This window comes from Molothrus ater, chromosome 6, assembly GCF_012460135.2.
Source record: "Molothrus ater isolate BHLD 08-10-18 breed brown headed cowbird chromosome 6, BPBGC_Mater_1.1, whole genome shotgun sequence".
NCBI lineage: Eukaryota > Metazoa > Chordata > Aves > Passeriformes > Icteridae > Molothrus > Molothrus ater.
This window is the reverse complement of record NC_050483.2, coordinates 23364276-23383941: the sequence shown is the minus strand read 5'-3', so window position 1 is coordinate 23383941 and position 19666 is coordinate 23364276. Positions and strand designations below refer to the sequence as shown.

General features: G+C 45.2%; 1 protein-coding gene across 3 annotated transcripts; it reads right to left on the bottom strand.

The window, feature by feature from the left end:
* Window positions 1-386: 386 nt before the first annotated feature.
* LOC118686852 (43 kDa receptor-associated protein of the synapse) lies at window positions 387-19281 on the bottom strand. 3 transcript variants are annotated; one of them, XM_036383285.2, is made up of 13 exons: window positions 8637-8823; window positions 7087-7866; window positions 6912-6992; window positions 4121-4246; window positions 3265-3369; window positions 3108-3170; window positions 2510-2647; window positions 2239-2382; window positions 1866-2014; window positions 1270-1366; window positions 976-1121; window positions 727-808; window positions 387-606 (listed from the first exon to the last, which is right to left on the bottom strand). In XM_036383285.2, exons 1-13 carry the CDS (start codon window positions 8739-8741, stop codon window positions 496-498), a joined length of 2127 nt encoding a protein of 708 aa, XP_036239178.2. In that variant the 5' UTR covers window positions 8742-8823; the 3' UTR covers window positions 387-495. The 3 variants fall into 3 exon arrangements, with proteins under 3 accessions (XP_036239178.2, XP_036239179.1, XP_036239180.1); XM_036383286.2 differs by lacking the exons at window positions 387-606; window positions 727-808; window positions 976-1121; ... (6 more) ...; window positions 4121-4246; window positions 6912-6992 and adding exons at window positions 9408-9461; window positions 12033-12155; window positions 12252-12350; ... (1 more) ...; window positions 14058-14396; window positions 17236-19281 and having other exon boundaries at window positions 7699-7866; window positions 8637-8836; XM_036383287.2 differs by lacking the exons at window positions 387-606; window positions 727-808; window positions 976-1121; ... (6 more) ...; window positions 4121-4246; window positions 6912-6992 and adding exons at window positions 9408-9461; window positions 12033-12155; window positions 12252-12350; ... (1 more) ...; window positions 14058-14396; window positions 17236-19281 and having other exon boundaries at window positions 7699-7866; window positions 8637-8836.
* Between the last annotated feature and the right edge of the window lie 385 nt (window positions 19282-19666).

Genomic DNA, 19666 nt, shown 5'->3' with positions numbered 1-19666 from the left:
TACACATACCAGCAACAGTGTTAAAGCTTCAAGAGTTAAGTTCACGTAACTATGTTAAAACATCATTCATCTGTGAATTATGTTCACCCTTGCAAAGTGAGTGTTCAAAAGTTTCAAACTCTAACCATGCTGCAGGCTGTTCACTGGCTGCGCAGGCAAGAACCGGGGATGCTGTCTGAGCTGCAGGTCATCAATATCACAGTACACTTACTGCAGTATAGTCTCCTGGTCCTCATGAGGAAGTATCAGAGCAGGGTTTAATCCACTGCTAGTTGGAGGAGGGTCCAAAGGCAGCATGGTGGGCACAGTGCACAGGAGGCTTTCAGCCTGCCTTTACACAGATGTAGAACCACCGAGCAAGGGCAACAGCCCCAACACATCATGGATTTGTTTTTAAAGGGAAAAAATGCTTTATTTTTTCCAGACAGAAAGTAAGTGTTACACTTCAGTCTATTCATGTCCTCTGCCAAGGCCACAACCTTGACTGGGCAGGGATCAGGCATAGTACTGCAGATTGGCTTTTTTCTTTGCTTGAACCTCCAGGATTCCTTCCATGTAGTCCTCGTGGGTGAGCTCTGTAGCTCCACGGCGGAGGGCAATCATCCCCTGCCCAACGAGACAGTATTTAGAGAAGGAATGTGCACACCGCACCAGTTCCAAATAGCTGCTCCATTCTAGCTTTCACATTGCCTCCCATCAGTGCTATTCCTATGGAGGAATACTTACCGCTTCGACACACACAGCCTTGCACTGGGCTCCATTGAAATCATCTGTGCAGCGAGCTAGTTCCTCATAGTTCACGTCAGGGCTAATATGAGCAAATGGGAAAAAAAGTCTGAGAACATGTACCAAATAGAAAAAGCAACGTAGGGAGTTTCCTCAGCCCCACAGTGAGCTCCCAACAAGTGACTGCCAACCACTTCTCAGCCCTGAGGTACCATCATAAGTGACAAAAAGAGCCCCAGAAGGCCATACCTGACATTCATTTTGCGTGAATGAATCTGCATAATTCTGGCTCTGGCCTCTTCATTAGGCATTGGGAACTCAATCTTCCGATCTAATCGTCCAGAGCGGAGCAAAGCTGGGTCCAAGATATCAACCCGGTTGGTTGCAGCGATCACCTAAGTACAAGTAGGATCATCACTGTGAGGCACCTGGAAGACAGGCCTCTTCTCCCCAAAGATTCACCAAGCTTCTTCCCTGGACATTGTTTTCCATCCCCTGCTAGAATGCCCTGGAACTCAGCAGCACTCCCTGCTAGCTCCCAACCTTGACTTGTGTGTTGGGCTGGAAACCATCGAGTTGATTAAGCAGCTCCAGCATAGTCCTCTGCACCTCCCGATCACCAGCCTTCTCACTATCAAACCTGAGGGGAAACAAGAGTAAAACCATCAGTATGAACCTGACCACCCTGTCCCTATGTTTTTAATCACATCAAAACACAGAATTACTGTAGTTCATGCTCCTTGGTTGAGGTGTTCCAAATTTTTCCTTGAAACTAAGTTCTACCATGATGAGGACTGCAACTAGAATAACTGTCAGCAGCACCTAAGACTTATTTAGTCCTTACAGCTGAATGGGGCTTATGTTGTCCAGGCCTACGTAGTAAATGAGGGTGAACATCTCCAGGTACCTGCTGCAGTGATCAGAAAATAGTTTTATACAGCAGGAGGCTATCAGACAGATCCCAAGTCTGACAAACTTTGCTCCTGAGCCCAAGGGTTGTGGCAACTGCTATCCATCTGTGACTTTGTTCACACTCTCTTTCTGAGTAAGCCATGCTTTAAAAGGCTCTGCTTACATACACAGGCAAAGGAGGCTGCTAGGCAGCTCCCAAGAACTTTACAACATGGACTACAGCTCACCTTTTAGTGCCAATGGCATCCAGTTCATCAATAAAGATGATGGAAGGAGCTTTTTCCTTCGCGAGAGCAAAAGCATCGCGTACCAGCTTCGCTCCATCGCCAATGAACATCTGCACAAGTTGTGGACCTGCCAGCTTCAGGAACGTGGCCTGGGAGGTGAAAGAGAATCAATCCTAGGCCTCATTTTACAATAGGGTCACTTCTGAGTACTATAAGAAGCCGTTAATAAAAACAAGCAAGGAAGCAAACAGACAGGAAAATCCCAGCCTTTGTAACACCAATTTGTGTGTATGACTCACTTCCCCTGGAGGTGTTCTTACTCTTTGTCAGGTACTATTCTACAGCTGCACACACTTTCACAGGTTCCTTTTACCTTGGTCTGGGCAGCACATGCTCGAGCTAGAAGTGTCTTCCCTGTTCCTGGAGGCCCATACATAAGGACTCCTTTGGGTGGCTGTATACCCAAATTTTCAAATTTCTCCTTATGATTCATCGGCAGGACAATGGCCTCCACAAGCTACAAGAAAAGAAAAATGTTAATACATAAACCCATTCTTCTCCACAGATCCAGGCTGTCTGCTTTTGAGTTGGAAGTTAAAAGATGCTGTCCACAGTCACAGCAGAAACTATACATAAAGTATCACCTCTTGGATTTGTTTATCCAGCCCCCCGATGTCACTGTACTGCTCAGTGGGCCTCTCATCCACCTCCATGGCCTTCACTCGTGAATCATACTCAGTAGGCAGAGTCTCCAGGATCAAGTAAGAGTCTTTGTTCACCCCCTGTAAACACAAGTCCTTTGCTTTTAACAGGTTCCCTCAGATAGCACTTAATAAACATGCAATCAAAGCTGATTAACTAGACCTCAAGGATGCAGGAATAACCAGCTTTGACACAGGCATTCATCAAATCACCCCAGCTTGGCAGAGTGGACAATGCCACAGTCACATTTTAAACGAGTGGTCCGGTTTATTTACAATTAAAAGACAGGGTTTAAAAAACTTACTAAGTGGTCTCTAAACTTTCAGCACCTAATTGTATGTATGTATAAAAGACACACACCTCAAACTGCTTTTCTTTACTACAAACTGTAGTAACTGAGCCCATAATACCTATCTATGAAAATTTTAGTAGAGAAATGGTCTTGGGGAAATCTGGACAGATTTGTCTCTTTCTTAAAGGCAAGACATAGGCAATTTTCTGGCCACCATCATATCCAACTATCACAATAGAATCACTCACCACCAGATCTCCAGGCTTCAACTTCTCAGCATCAACCAACCCAATAACAGGCAGGAAATATGTCTGTAAAAAAGAAATCAAAGTGATCAAAACCAGATGTACCCGGAGAAGATCCTCTGCATCACTCCTCACACCTGGCTGGGCACATGGCTCTTACCTGACGTGTAGAGGTCTTGATCACAGCACACTTGCCCTTTCTCTGTGAATCCAGGTCAATGTTTGCTCCATCCTCCTCCTGGTCATTTGGGTCAACATCCAGCAGCTGAAAACCAGGGTGAAAGAGTTCAAAACAATGTAACCAGGCTAGCAGAATGATCCCAGGATTAATGCTTCTAACATACGTGCATTAGAAGAAATAAAACTTTCCATCATCCATCAGCAGTAGAATCCTGAAAGCATTAAAGCCCTCCTGTAAAAATTGATTTCTTCCTTTCCTTATGAAGCAGCACGCAACAGTGCATAGAAAGATGTTACAAAATTCAGAACAAAGTAGTAGCTAATGGCACTGATTCCTTCTCCCATACAGCAGCTCACATTAAGGCTTAAGCTCATTAAGTTTTTAAACAGTAGTACAAAGCAATCTCATTTTTAATAGCAAACTATGAGCATTCTTTTTCCTATCATCAGAATTACTGAACTACAAAAGGAATGTGATAAAGTAACAGAGCCATGGCCTTTCATTTGCTGTTTCACAAGTTACAGAGAGCATGTGTCCAATTTCAGATGCTCAAGTTTACACTCAGAAGAGCTGTGCCACCCTCTGATGGTTGTTAAGTACAGATGAACAGTACCCAAAGCCTAAAGAATGACCCAGAGAACAAGTGGGCAAGAGACATGCACTTCCAGGTCACAGATAAAACCAACAGAAAACCCTGAAAGTCCTGGCTCTGGCAGCATTGGTAGTCTGAGAATACTCCAGGTTTTGAATCCCTGACGAGCTCCCTGCCTTTCTCCCTGACACTATAAATTGCACACACTTCTCATATCACTATGTAAAAGCCCACCACCCTCACCTCAATAACATTGGAGACAAGGTATGGCAGAGTTTTGTTCACTTTGATCTTTTCACTGTTTTCTTTGATCTTGTCTTTCATGGCCTGGAGCTCGTGGGTCACTCTCAGTACCTCACTCTTCATGATCTGCAATTGGTACACAGAAGAAAGAAAAAGGAATAGTGTCAAAAAACTGAGGCAAGATAAAATTAATAGATTGTTCCAAAAGCAAACCGTTACAAAAATCTAAGTCTGAAGAATAAAGGGAAATGTAAAATATAAAAAAAAGCAAAGCCAGCAAATAGGCCAAAATTTGCTAGGAATCAAGGCTATACAGTCCATTCTGGTCTCTAACTAATCAATAACCCCAAATAATTTCTTCCCAGTGTCACCTGGTAGCCTCAGCCTAATCAATATGGCCCAGATATGGCAACTGTTGTTTGGTTTGGATGTGATCTTTTAATAAATACAGATACAAAAGTAACCACATACACACACCTATTTCAGTTATGTTTTGCAAGGTGGTTGGAACTAGATGATCTTTAAGGTCCTTTGCAACACAAAGCATTCTATGATTCAGCCTGGAGAAGAGAGGGCTCCAGGAAGACCTCATGGTGGCCTTTCTGCATTTAAAGCTGTCTTGTAAGAAAGATGGGCACATATTTTTTAGTAAGACCTGTTACAACAGGACAAGAGGGTAAATTTACACTAGATATAAGATTTTTTTACAGTAAGGATAATAAAAGACTGCAACAGGTTGCCCAGAAATATGATGGTTGCCTCATCCCTGGAAACATTCAAGACCAGGTTGGACAGGGCTCTGAGTAACCTGGTCTAGTTAAAGATGTCCCTGCTCACAGCAGGAGTTGGCCTTAGAAGTCCCTTCCAACCCAAACTATTCTATGATTGTATTTACTGTAAGGAAAAAAAAATCCTCTAACAAAAAAAGTTCTGTACTCCCCATCCAACAGTGAGTACATCTACACCCAACACAGATGTCTGCAGTGCTGTCTGGCTGACACTGACAGGCCTTCTCCTCCCTTTCCTGGTTAGTCAGACAGCATGCCAACAACACTTTGTGATCCCCACTGAAGGGACTGGAGCACCAAGAGATCTCAGGAGACCTGCTCACATCTGAACTGGTGTGTGTGATTCTGTTCAATGGGGAAATCCACTCTTCACTAAGAAACCATCTTTTTAAAAGTCTTTACTCCTAAGCATAATACTGTGCTGTAACACATTCACAGGACAGAACTGTAACAGGAGCCAATGCAGAATCTGTGAAATAAAAATGCAAAAAACTTAATAAATTTGATTTAATAAAACAGCCTAGAAAATATTAAAGGAAAACTGCCTGAAGGAAGGGTTCTTACAAACATTTTGCATATATAATGCTCTTACTATGAAATGAAGAAGGCTACTTCTACTCCTTACTGTATTCTGCAGTTTAAAAATAAGACACAGTTTTACCTTTACGGTCTTTAAAGAATAATAAAGTACATTAGTAAGTCAGAATTACTTGTGGAGCCTGAAGCAGTAAAGGATGAAGTTACTCTACAGAATTTATGAAATATTTTATCTCAAGAATGCTAACACTGGGCAGCAAACATTCTAAATTTGTAAGTGCTCTTTTATGCAAAACATGTCTATCACAAGACAGGTCTATCTGCTTAACATCTCCATGAATGAACAAGCAAGAGGATGGAATGTTTTCATCTCGTGTTTGCAGAGGACACCAAATTGGGGGGCGTAGTCTCGGTGTTCAAAGGCAGAGCTGCCACACAGAAACCTTACAAAAAACGAGGACACATGTAAAGCCCCACAGCAGGGAGGGAAGTGCTCCTTGCAGTGACACATGCTGGTGACTGTCTGGCTGAGGAATGGACCTGGGGGTCTCCATAAGGCAATAAACTGAACAGGAGCCAGCAATGTGCCCTGACAGCAAGGGTGGCAAACGGCATCCTGGGCTGTACTATCAGGACTGCTGGCAGTAGATGGAGAGAAGTGTTGAGTCCCCTCTATTCAATACTTTTAGATCCTACCTAGAGCACTCAGTGCAGTTTTGGTGTCCCCCCCATACAGCAAAGGCATTGATAAACTGGACTGAGTTCAGCATAGGGCCACCAAGATGGCTGGGGGCTGGAGCATGGGCCCCCCTGAGGGAGGTGGGTTTGTTCAGCTGGAGAATAGAAAAGCTGGGGAAGGAGGTATCAGAGACTGAACCAGACACTTCACAGGAATACACAATGGGCAGATGAAATAACAAAGACTGAAACAGGTGCGGCTCAGACTGTAGCAAAGCAAATCTTTATCCTCACGAGGTCTGTCAAGCAACAGCACTGAACACCCTGTGAAGCGGTGCAATATGTGTCTTTAAAGGCTTTCAAGATCCACCCGGATCAAGCCCTGAGTAGCCTGAGTTATGGCTGACCCTGCTTTGCGAAGGAGTTTGGCCTGGAGGTCTGCTCAAGTCCCTTCCAACCTAAATTACCCGAAGATCCTACCCGACTCAGCCACAGAAGAGACTTCCCCCTCCCCTCTGCCTGTGCAACTTTAGCTAAAGCATCCATGACTGCGTCGAACAGCCGCCCCCTCAGCTTCCTCGGGTCGATGCTCTTCCAGTGATTCTTCCCTACCTTCGCGGTTCAGTATTCCTCAATCTGCCGTTCTCGATTCAATTAACCGTGTTTAATTTTTTGCTGTCCCCGTGGCTGTGCTAACCCGCCCGCCCCGAACAAAAGCAGCACAGAGCTCCCGGGAGGGCGGCCCGGCCCGGCTCCGCTCCCCGGCCCGGCGCGGCCCCCGCCGCTACCTTGATCTCGCTGTCGAGGAGGCGGGTGCGCTGCACGATCTCCTCCGTGGACATCTTCAGCACCTCCTCGCCGACACCGTCCTGCGGGGGCACAACGGCAGCGTTACCGTCAGCCCGGCCCGCGGCTCGCCCCGGCCCCGCCGCCCCCGGCCCGGCCCTGGCCCCGGCCCCTCACCTCCGACTCATCCCACACCGACGCCATCTTTCCGCCGGCCCGCAGGAGCGCGCACGGCGCGGCGGGTTCGGCGCGGCAGATTCCGCACTGCGGTTCCCGGCGGCGCGGGGCGGGGGCGGCGCCACGGGCGGAACGGGGGTTCCGCGCACCCTCCCCTCCCCCGGCGCTGCCGCCGCCGCCCCGATCGCGGCCCCCGCCGCCCGCGGCCGTGCCGAATCTGCCGGCGGGGCGGGGAGCGGCCGGCGGGTCACGTGCCGCTCCCAAACCTGCTGAGTGATGGCGGCGGAGGCGCCATGGCGGGGCGGGGCGGGGCGCGGCGCGGCGCGGCGCCGGAGGCAGACGGAGCGCGGCGCCGGAGGCAGACGGAGCGCGGCGCCGGAGGCAGACGGAGCGCGGCGCCGGAGGCAGACGGAGCGCGGCGCCGGAGGCAGACGGAGCGCGGCGCCGGAGGCAGACGGAGCGCGGCGCCGGAGGCAGACGGAGCGCGGCGCCGGAGGCAGACGGAGCGCGGCGCCGGAGGCAGACGGAGCGCGGCGCCGGAGGCAGACGGAGCGGTGTCCCGGAGAAAGCCTTTATTACAGCCAGTGCCCCTACACGGCAGCGAGGGGAAGGGATGGGGAGGGGAGTCGAGCTGCGAGGCGGCCCCGCCAGGCACAGCCGGAGGGGGCCCGGGAGCGGCTCCGTCAGTCCCCGCCGGGCCCGGGCGGTCAGACGTAGCCGGGCTTCACCGACAAGCGGCGGCAATTGGGGCAGCCGCGGGTCCCGTTGGTCTGGAGGCACCTGCAACGGGAGGAGGTCGGGTCGGGGGGGTCTCCGCGGCCGGAGGCTCCCCCAGGGCGGCTCCGCGGCTGTTGTACACCTCAGAGCTGTTCCCCGTGGCCCTCCCGCCACCGGCAGAGACTGCATCTCCTCCCCATCCCTTCCAGGGAGGCACTTGGGCAAATTCCTGTGCAAAAGTCTGTTCTGTACTGCTGGAGACAAGTCCCCAGAGCTCATCGGACATCTCTCACTGCCCAGTAGTTTGATGCTAATTCTGGTGTCAGTGTGAAACTTTGTTATTAAATTCTTAGTTTCCTGATTAGTTTTCAGAGTGTTTTGTAACACTCGTGGTTTTTTCTACGGTAAAATGATGGTGCAGCTAGCTTCTTTCATGGCAGTAGCATGATAACAGCCTGAGCAACTTCTTCACCTCTGTTGGCCACTAGCCAAGGGAGAAAGTGAGGGGATATGGGAAAAAGCCAAACTGCCCCTGGGAGTGAAGAACTGATTCCCCAGGAGGAGTCAAATAAGAATTTGTGAACTGGGCTGACCACCTACAAAGTGAGGACATCTGTAAATAATTATTTAGAGGACAAGTGGGAGTGTGATGGATATGATGGCTAAATCTCACCCTCCAAGGCTGTGATACTCTTAGCACTGCAATGGGATCCTGCAAGGCAGGATCAAGACAAAGACCTGGGGAACAGTGTGCATAGGACTGCTGTGGGCTTAAGCAGCTCTTTTCTATGACTAATGTAATGATGATAATTTTAGTGCTTCCAGATAATTACTTCAAATGGAAGAAATGGGAGCAAGGTAGTGCCTGGAGCTGGTTGTTTTTCTCCCCAATGGACTCTCCACACATGCCACAGTACAGCTCCATCTCCTCCACACATTCATGGAACTTCACTACATGGTCACGCAATTCTTGCTGCTGCTCCTTCGTGCGATAGATCCTTTCACACAGGCAGTGGAGCTTCAGCAGGCCGAGCTGCAGGTGAAGGACAGAAATGTAAGACAAGTGAACAGCAGGGTGACCACAGACCAGAAACAGGAGTGGGAACACCACAGCCCCATCAGCCAGCTGGAGAAACATCAGCAGGCCTCAACAATTCCTGTCATTAACCCTTCTTCTTTGTGTCACAAAAGGAAACACCAGGTTTGAGACACTCAGCAGCTCTTCCACTCATGGTTTCCCTGAGCTACCCCTGACATACATCACTTTCCTTTGCCTCCAGCCAGCACACAGTTCAGCAGCTGCTCAGGGCAAAAATGTATTTCAGAAGAGATTTCTAATCCTCTAGTTCTCTGTCTGTTTCACACCCCATTTTCACTGCTTCTCATTCTCCTTTGCCTATCCCATTGTGACTCCTCACTCATTTTTCAGACTTGCATACTGATGATTATCTGTGCAACTGCCCACAACGAAACACTTAGTGACAAAGCAAATCTCAAACACTCACTGGTTAATAGGAATGCTAATGAGCAACGACAAGCCTTCAATGTTTGACATCTTATATTGCCTGACATAAGACTATGAAGAATGCTGAAAAGGATCCTACCTTGTTCCCTAGTCCCTCTGCCAGCTCCTGTGCCTTTTCAATGCTTTCCAGAGCCTGTGAATTGAGAGCACTGGTTGTTAGTTTTCAGCCAAATATATGAAAACCAGGCTTTTATGAATGTCCTATAAGAATTATTTAAAAAAAGAGGTAAAGAAGTACAGAGTAAAATTTGGATTAACAAGTATCCCTGTAACACTGGAAAATCAAAAAAGCTTTTTTTGAGAGGGCAGATTTCCCTCCCCTACCAAAAGTTAATCCGTAAGAAAAAGCTAGTTTCTGAAGGACCACAAGTAATGCAAGAGCTACATTTCTGTCACAGACCCTCAGTGTCAGTGTTGGCAGAGGCTGGTCCCCAAGCAGAGAGAATACAGACTTATTTAAACTCAGTCCCACATGCTCATTTGGGGCTGGGATGGCAAAGCAAGCCTTGTCCCCATCCTACCTTGCAGGCTCAAAAATTGTTGGGCAACTTCAATTTCACTTGTACCAGAGGTGAGGAAAAGGATCACCAGCACCAATGCACCACACTTATCCATTTTTTCCTTGCTGTTCACATATCCACCTTGCCTTACTTACACATGGTGTGATGTAGGAGTGTTCTGCTACCCATTTTTAAAATCTGAAGGAAATATTTAGCATAGCAGCTGTCATACCAAATGACTCCCTACTTTCACCTAGATGTCACAGTGTTCCTTGCTGTTCTGATAATTAGTCTCTCTTTTCCAGAGCTATTGAGATCTGCTTCCTATTTGTCCAAGGGGAAGAAGAGGTCTCCCTTGTGATGCAGTAGTTTTCAGGAGGAACATTATAAAATTTCTACCCTATAATTTGGCATTACTGCTGTTGTAGGAGGAGAGGACCAGATGAGATGCAAAAATGTGCTGTGAATGCAGAGGAGATGGCATTAGACTTGTGGTGGCAGCAACAGCCTGGGATAAGGAAATGTAGGAGAGGGAAGCAGGAACTAAAGGCCAGCAGGGAGAACGTAACTGAGAACTGTGCTTAGGAAGACTGTGTACTGAAAACTCCTGAAATTAATGATTGTGAACAAGAATCAAAGTGAAATGTGTGGAGTAAGGGAAAGGATGTTGAAAAGTCTAGGGGACAGTTTGTCTTGGACTGCACAAGAATGAGGGCAAGCAAGCTGTGAGCAGCTTCGGAGGATCTGGAATAGCATTGATTACATTACATGCAAATGAAATGGACTAACTGATGAAAGAGACTGGGAAGATGGAAGAAGCTTGAGCAAAAACAGGGAATCTGCAAGTGGAAAGTTAGCAAATTGATTTATTAAGTAACTGATACAGGGATGAGTAGCATGAGAAATGGAAACTGGGCCTGCCAAGTTGAAGAACATGCTTGGGTGAATATTCAGGGATGTGACATCTAAGGAAGTCACATTTAGTCAACATACATAAGGTCCCCGACCCAACAGGGCAGACTTCCCTCTACTGCCTGGAACAGAATACAAGATTCCTCCACTTTCTTCTTCTGTGGGATTTGGTGAGATTAGAATTCTGTGCAAAGCCCACATAATGTTCTCACAAGTGAGAGCTGCTTGATATCAGACAGTGGCTCGAGATAGAATCAGTGAATGGAAGAGTTTGATGAGTGCTCTGAATATTGTCTCCTGCAGATGCCTACCTGCTGTGTCCTGTCCAATTCTTTTGATACTGAGCTAGCTTTTCAAGTCCACAGTTTCTCTTCCCATTGCTAACAAACACTGTGCTTACTTACTGAGATTGCACCGTGTGTCTCACCCAACTGATTCCCTGATGGAGGCACTCTGATACTGACAGCACCCTGAACCTGTCTAGCTGGACATACTGATGTCCAGCAACACGGGTTGCTTCATTTGAGTTAAAATTCTTGGTGTCTCAATATGAGTGATAAGAGCGAAATTTCATCATATTTAGACCCAACCAGCATCTTGATGTGGCACTGTGTACAGTTGTTCAGAGCTAGTTCAGGGCTAACCATTGAGCATTTAATTCCATGGCTGAGTAATGTTCCTGCCATGCAAATGTGCTGCATCTACTGCAGTCTGGACTTTAACACACATACACACTGTCTACGCCTTTTTATAAGTAACTTCACCCCCTTGTTCTATCTTGACTGGTTATCTATCCCCAAATAAATTCCTGCTCTCATTCCTCTGTTTCACATCAGAGTTTACAGAGCGTCAAAGTTTCTCCAAGAATTTTATGCCACATTTGCCTGCAAAGCACATGGTGGAGCTGTAGAGCTGTCTAAACATCATTAGCACATCAATGAGCTTAGTCATAGAACTAAAAAGTAGGCAGGGGAATCTATTTCAGAGCATAAGGCTTCCTTCCTCCAGTGCTGGTTTCTCAGCATAGAACTTAAAAGTCATCAGGATTGACTAATGAGGCAATTCTGTAACTTAGCACTCTGACTCAGAATGCATGTTCCTACCATTAGTAACAAATCCCTGGCTGAGAGAGACCATTCAGAGAAATATAACTCTACAAGCAACAGACCCTGTTGGTAGAACCAAGGGGGTACAGGTCTCTTCTGAACTGTACCCTCTTCTGAACTGTGCAGTACAAGGCTGTGCTCTAGTCTTGTCCTACAAACCTCTGTAGAAACAATTTTGTAACTGACCTTGTCCAGCTCCTTTTGGATCATCCAGCACTTAGTCACTCCTAGCAGCACCTGCACCAGGCCCAGGCGGTTCCCAATCTCTGTCATGATGCTCATGGAAGAATCATACCGAGGAAAGGCTGTCTGCAGACACAGGGAGGAAAGCACATGTTTTGCTATGAACTCTTTTCATGCCCTCTTGCTATTCTTCCCATCCTTCCTGGCAGGAAGGTGCTGTACCTGCACGTCCCTGCGACTGCGATGGATATCTGCAAAGCAGAGCAGACACAGTGCTTGCAGTGGCCGGTCACCATGCTGCAGGGCAATCTTCATGGACTCCTGCAAGAAATTGCCTCTGGTCAGTAGAACAGCCTGTTCCTGGTTCAAAACAGCAAGGCTGGGACTTTGGACTCCAGCCAATAAAAGCTCAGCTCTGAAGAAATGGCACCATCTTTTAAGGCAAGGAAAATATTTTTCACATGTTCCTAACCAAGGACCATTCATAGACCCAAATTTTGAAGCCCTCTGGCTACAGAAACTACAGCTCTAAGACTGGAAGGCATCAGGAAGATCTGCAGTGTGGATGGCAGGGTATCTCTCTTGCTGCAGGGGCATGGCAGGATGCCCTGGCAGAGCCCCCAGCCGTGCCCGTGCCCCGTACCTCGCAGCAATCCATGGCGTCTGCCAGGCGCCCCAGCTTCTGATAGGCCACAGCCATGTGGTACTGGCTCATGGCACGGTACTTCAGGCTCCAGCCCTTCCCGTAGTCACTCACCAGCTCAGCTGCTTTACATGGGAAAAACAGGGCTTTCTCATAGTCCTGTAAGGCAACAAGCACGCAGACAGCAGTCACAGCAAAAATAAAGCAAAAAGGAGAGAAGGAAAAAGACCAGCTATTTTTCATTTACTAACATTGCAACAGTTACCAGATTTCTGCACATCTTTAAACTCATGCTGCTCCTCTTCCATGTGTGCAGTATTTTGGTGGATATCAAATTGTGAAAGATGGAATTGCCATATACTGAATCCTTATTATTCTCTGGGTTCAAGACACTGGGGCAATGACCCAGCAAATGAATTTTATGTAGTATGCCACAACTTTATTCTGCAGGAACCATTTACCCTCCTCTATAAGCAAAGGCTGAAAACTTTCTCTGCTCTTACATCATCTCTACTTGTAACATCTACATGTAGCCTTCATTTTCTCTAAACGGTGAGTTTGGATCTCCAAGAAGCTCTTTATCCATCATTGCAGGAAAGAGGAACTAAGACTCCTGGCCTCATCAAATTCACAAAAAGTAATAATACATTTTAAACATCTTTTTTTTTTTTGCATTAAAAGCATGTTAGAAATAAATCTTATTTTACAATAATTATGTAAAACTTATCTTAATATCTAAAACCATTTTCAAGTAAGTTATATAAGACTGCAGAAGTGAAAAAGTCCTCATATTTTTTTTTATTCTCCACAATGCAGAAAGGAAACCACAGATTCTTAAATTTCCTTTCTCCCTTCTTATTTCACACCTGAAAAGTGTTCAGCACAATGTTATTTTCTTTATTTTTGGTCACCACACTTCATGTGATGATCTTCTATAAGTGAAGAAATCAGGACTTTGTGAGAAAACCTATTTTTGCTGTTTGTACTAGAAGTTAGAACTGGCAAATCACCCCTGTGCTCAGTCCCTGTCTGATTTTACCTACAGCTTGCTGGCAGCTATTTGCCTACAATAGCGGTAGAAATAGAGAGTCCATGAGTTTTGGCTGCCAGCCCTGTGTCTCTGATGTGATCTTCTTTGAAGCTAAGTTTGATCTTTTCAACACACATATTCACAGCTGCTTCTGCTGTGCTGTGTAAACATGACACTAATCCTCCCATCCTTACTGTGGAGGAGAGTACCCCATTTGGAGTTTACAAAGGGATTTTAGCTTACAGTGCTCTCTCAGCACTTCCTATAGGAAAGACAAAGGCTGAAATTCACGTGATTTCCAGTGCTTCCCTGAATCTGTGGGGCAACCATCCTCCTGTCCCTTAGGTTACTGTACCTTTATCTGGGTGTAGAAGTTCCCAAGGCTGCAGCAGACTCTACACTCCAGCATCTTGTCATCGTTGTTGTGTGCGTAGCGTAAAGCTTTCTCAAAGCACTCCAAAGCCTTCTGGAAAATGCTGAGGCCCAAGAAGGCATTGCCCATGCTGAGGCTCACCTGGCCATTCAGCTGCATGCTCACAGTGGTACCCTGCATGTTGAGGCACGTCTTACAGTAAGAGATTGTTTTCTGGAATTCACAGAGTTTCTCATTGCTGCGAGCCAGGTTTAGGTAGCTCTCTGTAAGGAAATCTGGGTCTTCCAGCTCCCGTGCTGTGTCAATCTGGACCACTGCAAACTTTAAGTAGAGAAGATAGTGTTTACAAAAGTGTGTAGTTTATTTAAATACAGCTCAAGCACCCACAGAGTAGCACCCTGTACTGGAGAAAGAGTCTCATCTCTGAGCAGGGCAGACAAGGCCATCAGCACATGGAGAAGCATTGTATGCACTGAGCAGTTATCTGGTGGTTTAAAAGGCCTATGAAGACTCAGAAGAAACCTCTCCCTCTCTTCACACAGTCTCAGGGCAGGGAAGATGAACTAGGCTGGCTGTAAGGGGAAAACAGCTGTTAAATGGCCCTAAAGGGAAGCTGGTGAAGCAGGAAACATCTGACACAATGCAGTTCTGTTTTCTTCCACTCATTGTAATGTATCCCACTTTCTCTGGAATTCCTAAGCTATTAAAATATTCTTTTTTCTATTAATATACTGTAGTATATTAATAGTATATATTAGTATATATAATAATATCTATTATATCTCTTAATATATCTATTAGTATATCTATTATATATCGAATGTATCTATTAGTATATATATTAATATCTATAATAGTATCTATTAGTATATATAAAATATACTTTTTTCTATTAATAGAAAAAAGTAAGCTACTTCTTTAAGGAATTTTCTGCTAATAAATTGCAGTCTTGATCTTGACAGTCTTGGTTCTATAACCTCCAGGATTTGTTGCATACTGTTTTCTTAAATGAACTCTCTTTCCAGCTGCAAACTCTTCTAAGCAGTAACTCTTTATGTTCTGTGATGAAGCAAGCACAAGCATTCAAGCTGGCTTGAATTAGTATCAGTAGCAAAGGTAAATAGTTAGCAATTTTCATTAGACATTATCAGGATTATGGATGGCAAATTCCAAAGGAATCAATTACTTCCTTTTTATATAGTGGCTACACATAATAATTTAGGCTACTAGAACATTTTACATTCTTTGGAAACAAAACCAAAACAACAACAAAAAAACCCAAACCAAAACAAAAAACCCCAAAAACAACAACAACAAAACACACACAACCACCACCCCCCAAAAAACAACAAAACAAACCCACAAAAAAGCCCAAACAAAACCCCCAAACATCACCAACCATAAACTGTGTATGTTGGGTTTGTAATCATCTTCTCATTTCCATTACAGTTTAGGAAAGCTCCTATGTAGACTCAGTGGTGCACGCTAGCTCATGCTTCTCCACATTCCCTTAATTTTGCAAAAGTTCTTCAGTATTTCCTGGTTGCCACAGCCTCTTCTCTTGGTGTGTAGTAATTTTTCCTCTCCAGAAGAGGTTGAGCATCACAGCCCTTCTTAAATTACTTTTTATTTCATGCATTTAATTTTGACTCATTTTCTCCTGATATTTCCTCTCTCAATGGCTTATTGCTAAAGTTCTCCTTTCTCTATCCTTTGACCAGTTGCTCTGTAAAATCTTCAGTTTGACTGAAGCCATTTTTCCTTCCTAATGCTGTGAAGAACTAAAATTCACCTACTCTGATCCCACTTTCTGTTCTTTTCTCAGGGAAGGAATTATGTTTGGGTATACTAAGCTCACTCCTTTGCCTTTTTTTTTTCCCATGAAGTTTTCAGTACTTCCTTCAGGTAGCTACATCTTACCCTTTTTTTTCTTCTTTCTTCCCCAGTCAGTCTGTTGTTTTTGCCAGCACCTAATTTCATACCACTTAACAAAATTGTTTGTCTTCAAATGTTTTCAAGGTGTATTAATATCCCTCCTTCCTTCTTCATCTTAAGTATTTGGTTTCAATATAGGGCTTTGACGTGTGCATGGCTTTATCAGTGAGGTGCTCCCCTCTCCTCGCTCCAAATCCAAACAGAGCTACCAAAATCTTTTCAATGAGATGTAGACACCCCTTTCACATTTTGTTCTAAATGCTGAATGATGGCCAGTCTAGTAAGAGACAACCCAAAACATCAGGACGAGGATATCAAAGCCCTTTAGTAAGACCTTATTTCAGGCTGGGATGGCTTCTTAAGACTATTACAACACTCTCTTGCCTTGTCTTACAGATTCTTGAGCTGCCCTCCCAAATGCTGCCTGCTGCTCTCTGTACACATCCTCTTACTTCTCAGATCCACATACCAGCTTCTTTTTGGTCATTTAATTAAACTGTTTATCCTCATGTGCTTGAAATGTAACTTCAGCTGCTTTTTACCACTCTTCCATCAAGCCCCATATCCTTCCTCCTTTCTTCTATACTGTCCTGGCAACTAGAAGCTGCTCTCTGACCTCAATTGTGAGACATCTGGGATGTCTCAATTACCTCACCAAAACAGCATCTTCTTTTCCCTCTTGTTCAGCCCCCTGGCAAACAAATAATTGCAATTAGAAAACCCCAATATAAGATCTATTTTAGATATCAGCCAGAAGCTGAACAAGATAACAGACATGTCTCCACAAGAATGATACTTATTCTACAGAATCCACTTAGAGTTCTCCTTTTATGCTGACATACAGAATATAAAGAGCTTGTAGTGGACAAAGGCTCTGTTCTCATACCTGCTCCTGAAGCCTGATAACATGGTGTGCCTGTATGTGGGAAATAATCAAGACAGCTTCCCATGAAAAACTAGAGAATGTAAATAATGTAAATGATGTAAACTAGAGAATGTAAATAACCCAGGAATCCTGAACCAGACCCAGTGAAAAATCATATTCTGTGTATCTTGTGGGCTGGAGCTCTTGGTGAGCACAGCGATCACAGCAGCCCAGAACATGCACTCAATAGCTGGTATTTTCTGTTACACACAGAACACCCCCCACTTCAGGTTCTGATCTCCAGCCACGTTCCATCGCGGTGCGACACAATGGCATGCATTCATCTCCAGTTCACCTTACCTTCAGCATGTCTTTGTATCTGCCCATCTCTGCATGAGCAGTGATGAGGCAACCCAAAACCCGAAACCTGCCAGCAGGATCCGCAGACTTCTCCAAAACCCTCATCCAGACTCGCAGGGCCTTTTCGGTCTGATTAGACTGGTAAAGATGGAGTCCTTTCTCTATCTGTTGCTTTGTCTGGTCCTGACCCATCTCCCATGGATTAAAAAGCCTCATACACTGACCTCTAAGGATAGCAAAAAGGATGTGCTTACAAGAGAGCACAACATAAAATGCCCCACTAGAAGAGGGCGGGTTGTGTGCTCAGCGGGCCCAGAGCCATGAGAGCCCAGCCATGTCATGGGGCTGGAGCTGTGGTAGGCAATGGCAAGAAGTGGTTGCTCAGCACTGAAGGCAGAATCCCAAATCCACTAGGCAAACATCTTGCTTGCTAGGGCTTCATCAGTGCATTCATCTGTCCAATCCCGTAAACAAAGAGCAAAAGCACGACAGGGAGAGAAAGAGAAAAATCTCAAGCCACAGGAGTGAAACTCAATCTGAACAGCCAGTGCTGGTCTCCTCCCCATTGGCTGCAGCTGCTCCTGCCAGTCCAGCTCACGTGGCTCCCAGGAATTCTAGTCAGGCTCCCCAGCTCCCAAGGTCACGGTGCCAACTGCCCACCCCTGCCTGCTGGTATGTAGCTTATAAATACCCCAGGGAGAGACAATTGGCTGCAGTCACAGCCTCGGGATGCCTCGGCTGTCTCTTTCCTCTCTGGCCATCTCCTTAGACAAGCACTGCTGGTGGTGGGCTAGCTTGGGAGGAAGCAGACTCAGGTAGAATAATAGCTTTAGGAAAAATACATGACTTAAAAGTCAGGTGTGAACAAGGCAACTTCAGTGTGTACACACGTGCAGTGTTACACTTGCAACAATGTACTTGATACTTTGCTAGGTATGAAATTAGTCTCCCTTTTGAGGACCTCAGTTGGCATCATGGACTGTTTTTATGGACATAGGTTGGCTCTGTCACAGATTTGCTGCAAATACACCTCTGACTTCTTAATTTTAGGGACAAGGAGCTAACCATGCTGAAAACCTTTGTTCTTGACGGAATGTTGCTCCCTGTCATCAGATGAGTGTGGCAGTCCTCCAAAAGTTTCCAAAAGAAGTTGTCAATGGCACTGCTTAAGTTCTGCATCCAGAACTTGATGATCTTTTATGATGAATAAAAGATAATAATAAAATAAATAAAATAAAAACAATAAAGACACAGAACAACAGGTATCTGCACTTTTTGGTTGCAGGAGAGGCGTTAGCCCTATTAAAAGATAGCTTTATGTCTCCCACACTCTGTTGAAAAAATCAGACTGGTTCCTCTAGGAGTCAGTTTAATACTCTCACCTATGTGCTGCAGCCTTGGTGGTCCAGAGATTTATTCAGTCCTTCTTAAGAAGATACACCAAACCTGGGAGGAGGGGGGCAGGTGGAGAATGCTACAGGGATATTGAATATTTTTCAGATGCAGACATTCCAGGAACCAGTTTTGAGATTCTTTTACTGGGCAAAGAGAAGCAATCTGAAGTTTTAACAGATCTGCCTGCAAAACCAGTCATGTCTCCAGCTGCTTCCCTGATTCTTGGTGAATTTGGCTACAATTCTTCCCCAAGCAAAGGTAAATACCCACAGAATCACCTCAAAGGGTACCAATCAGACTATCCCGGTCTGTCAACAAAAACCCAAGGGAGCCTTCCTGAGGTAATATCCTTAAAGAAAGCAGGACACAAAATAAAGAACAATAGTCTACCCAGAATCTTTACATCATAGCACTCATGATTTTAAGGGGTTACATCTGTCCTTTATCCAAAATTCCCTCAGAAAAATATTTCAAAAAGAAAAATGTTTTAAATTGTAGAAGGGTTTTGCTACAATAAGACTGATTCTCTTTTAGGAGCTCATAAACAGTATGATATTTGCATTATTTAACTTAGCTTTGTTTTTCAGAGATGTAATGTGCTAGATGATATTTCAGCATAGATTATATGTAGTCTCAAACTCTGGAAGTAGAAATTATAGAAAAATCTACAGAACCTGAAGAAAACTAATGGTGAGGCACTGCTGGTTAATGTGCACTTCAGCATCACTGTTGAAATTATTAGCTAGGTACTTTATAGATTTTAGGATTTGCATAAAAGTCTGATTCAGAATATTAAAAAATCTCTCCTTGCAGTAATTCTTCTATGTCTCTCTAGATGTAGGTGGTGGGATGGAAACAAGATGCAGATCAGTCCCCATGGAAGAAAATGACAATGGTTAGGTCATTCAGATTTCTACACTTGGAGAAGCGGCCAGGAAAGCAGCCACTGGAGCCTGCCATGTAACAGAATCAAGCCAGGACTCAGGAATGGGGAAAACAAAAATTTTATCATTCTTGGTAGATCAGACTACTTTGC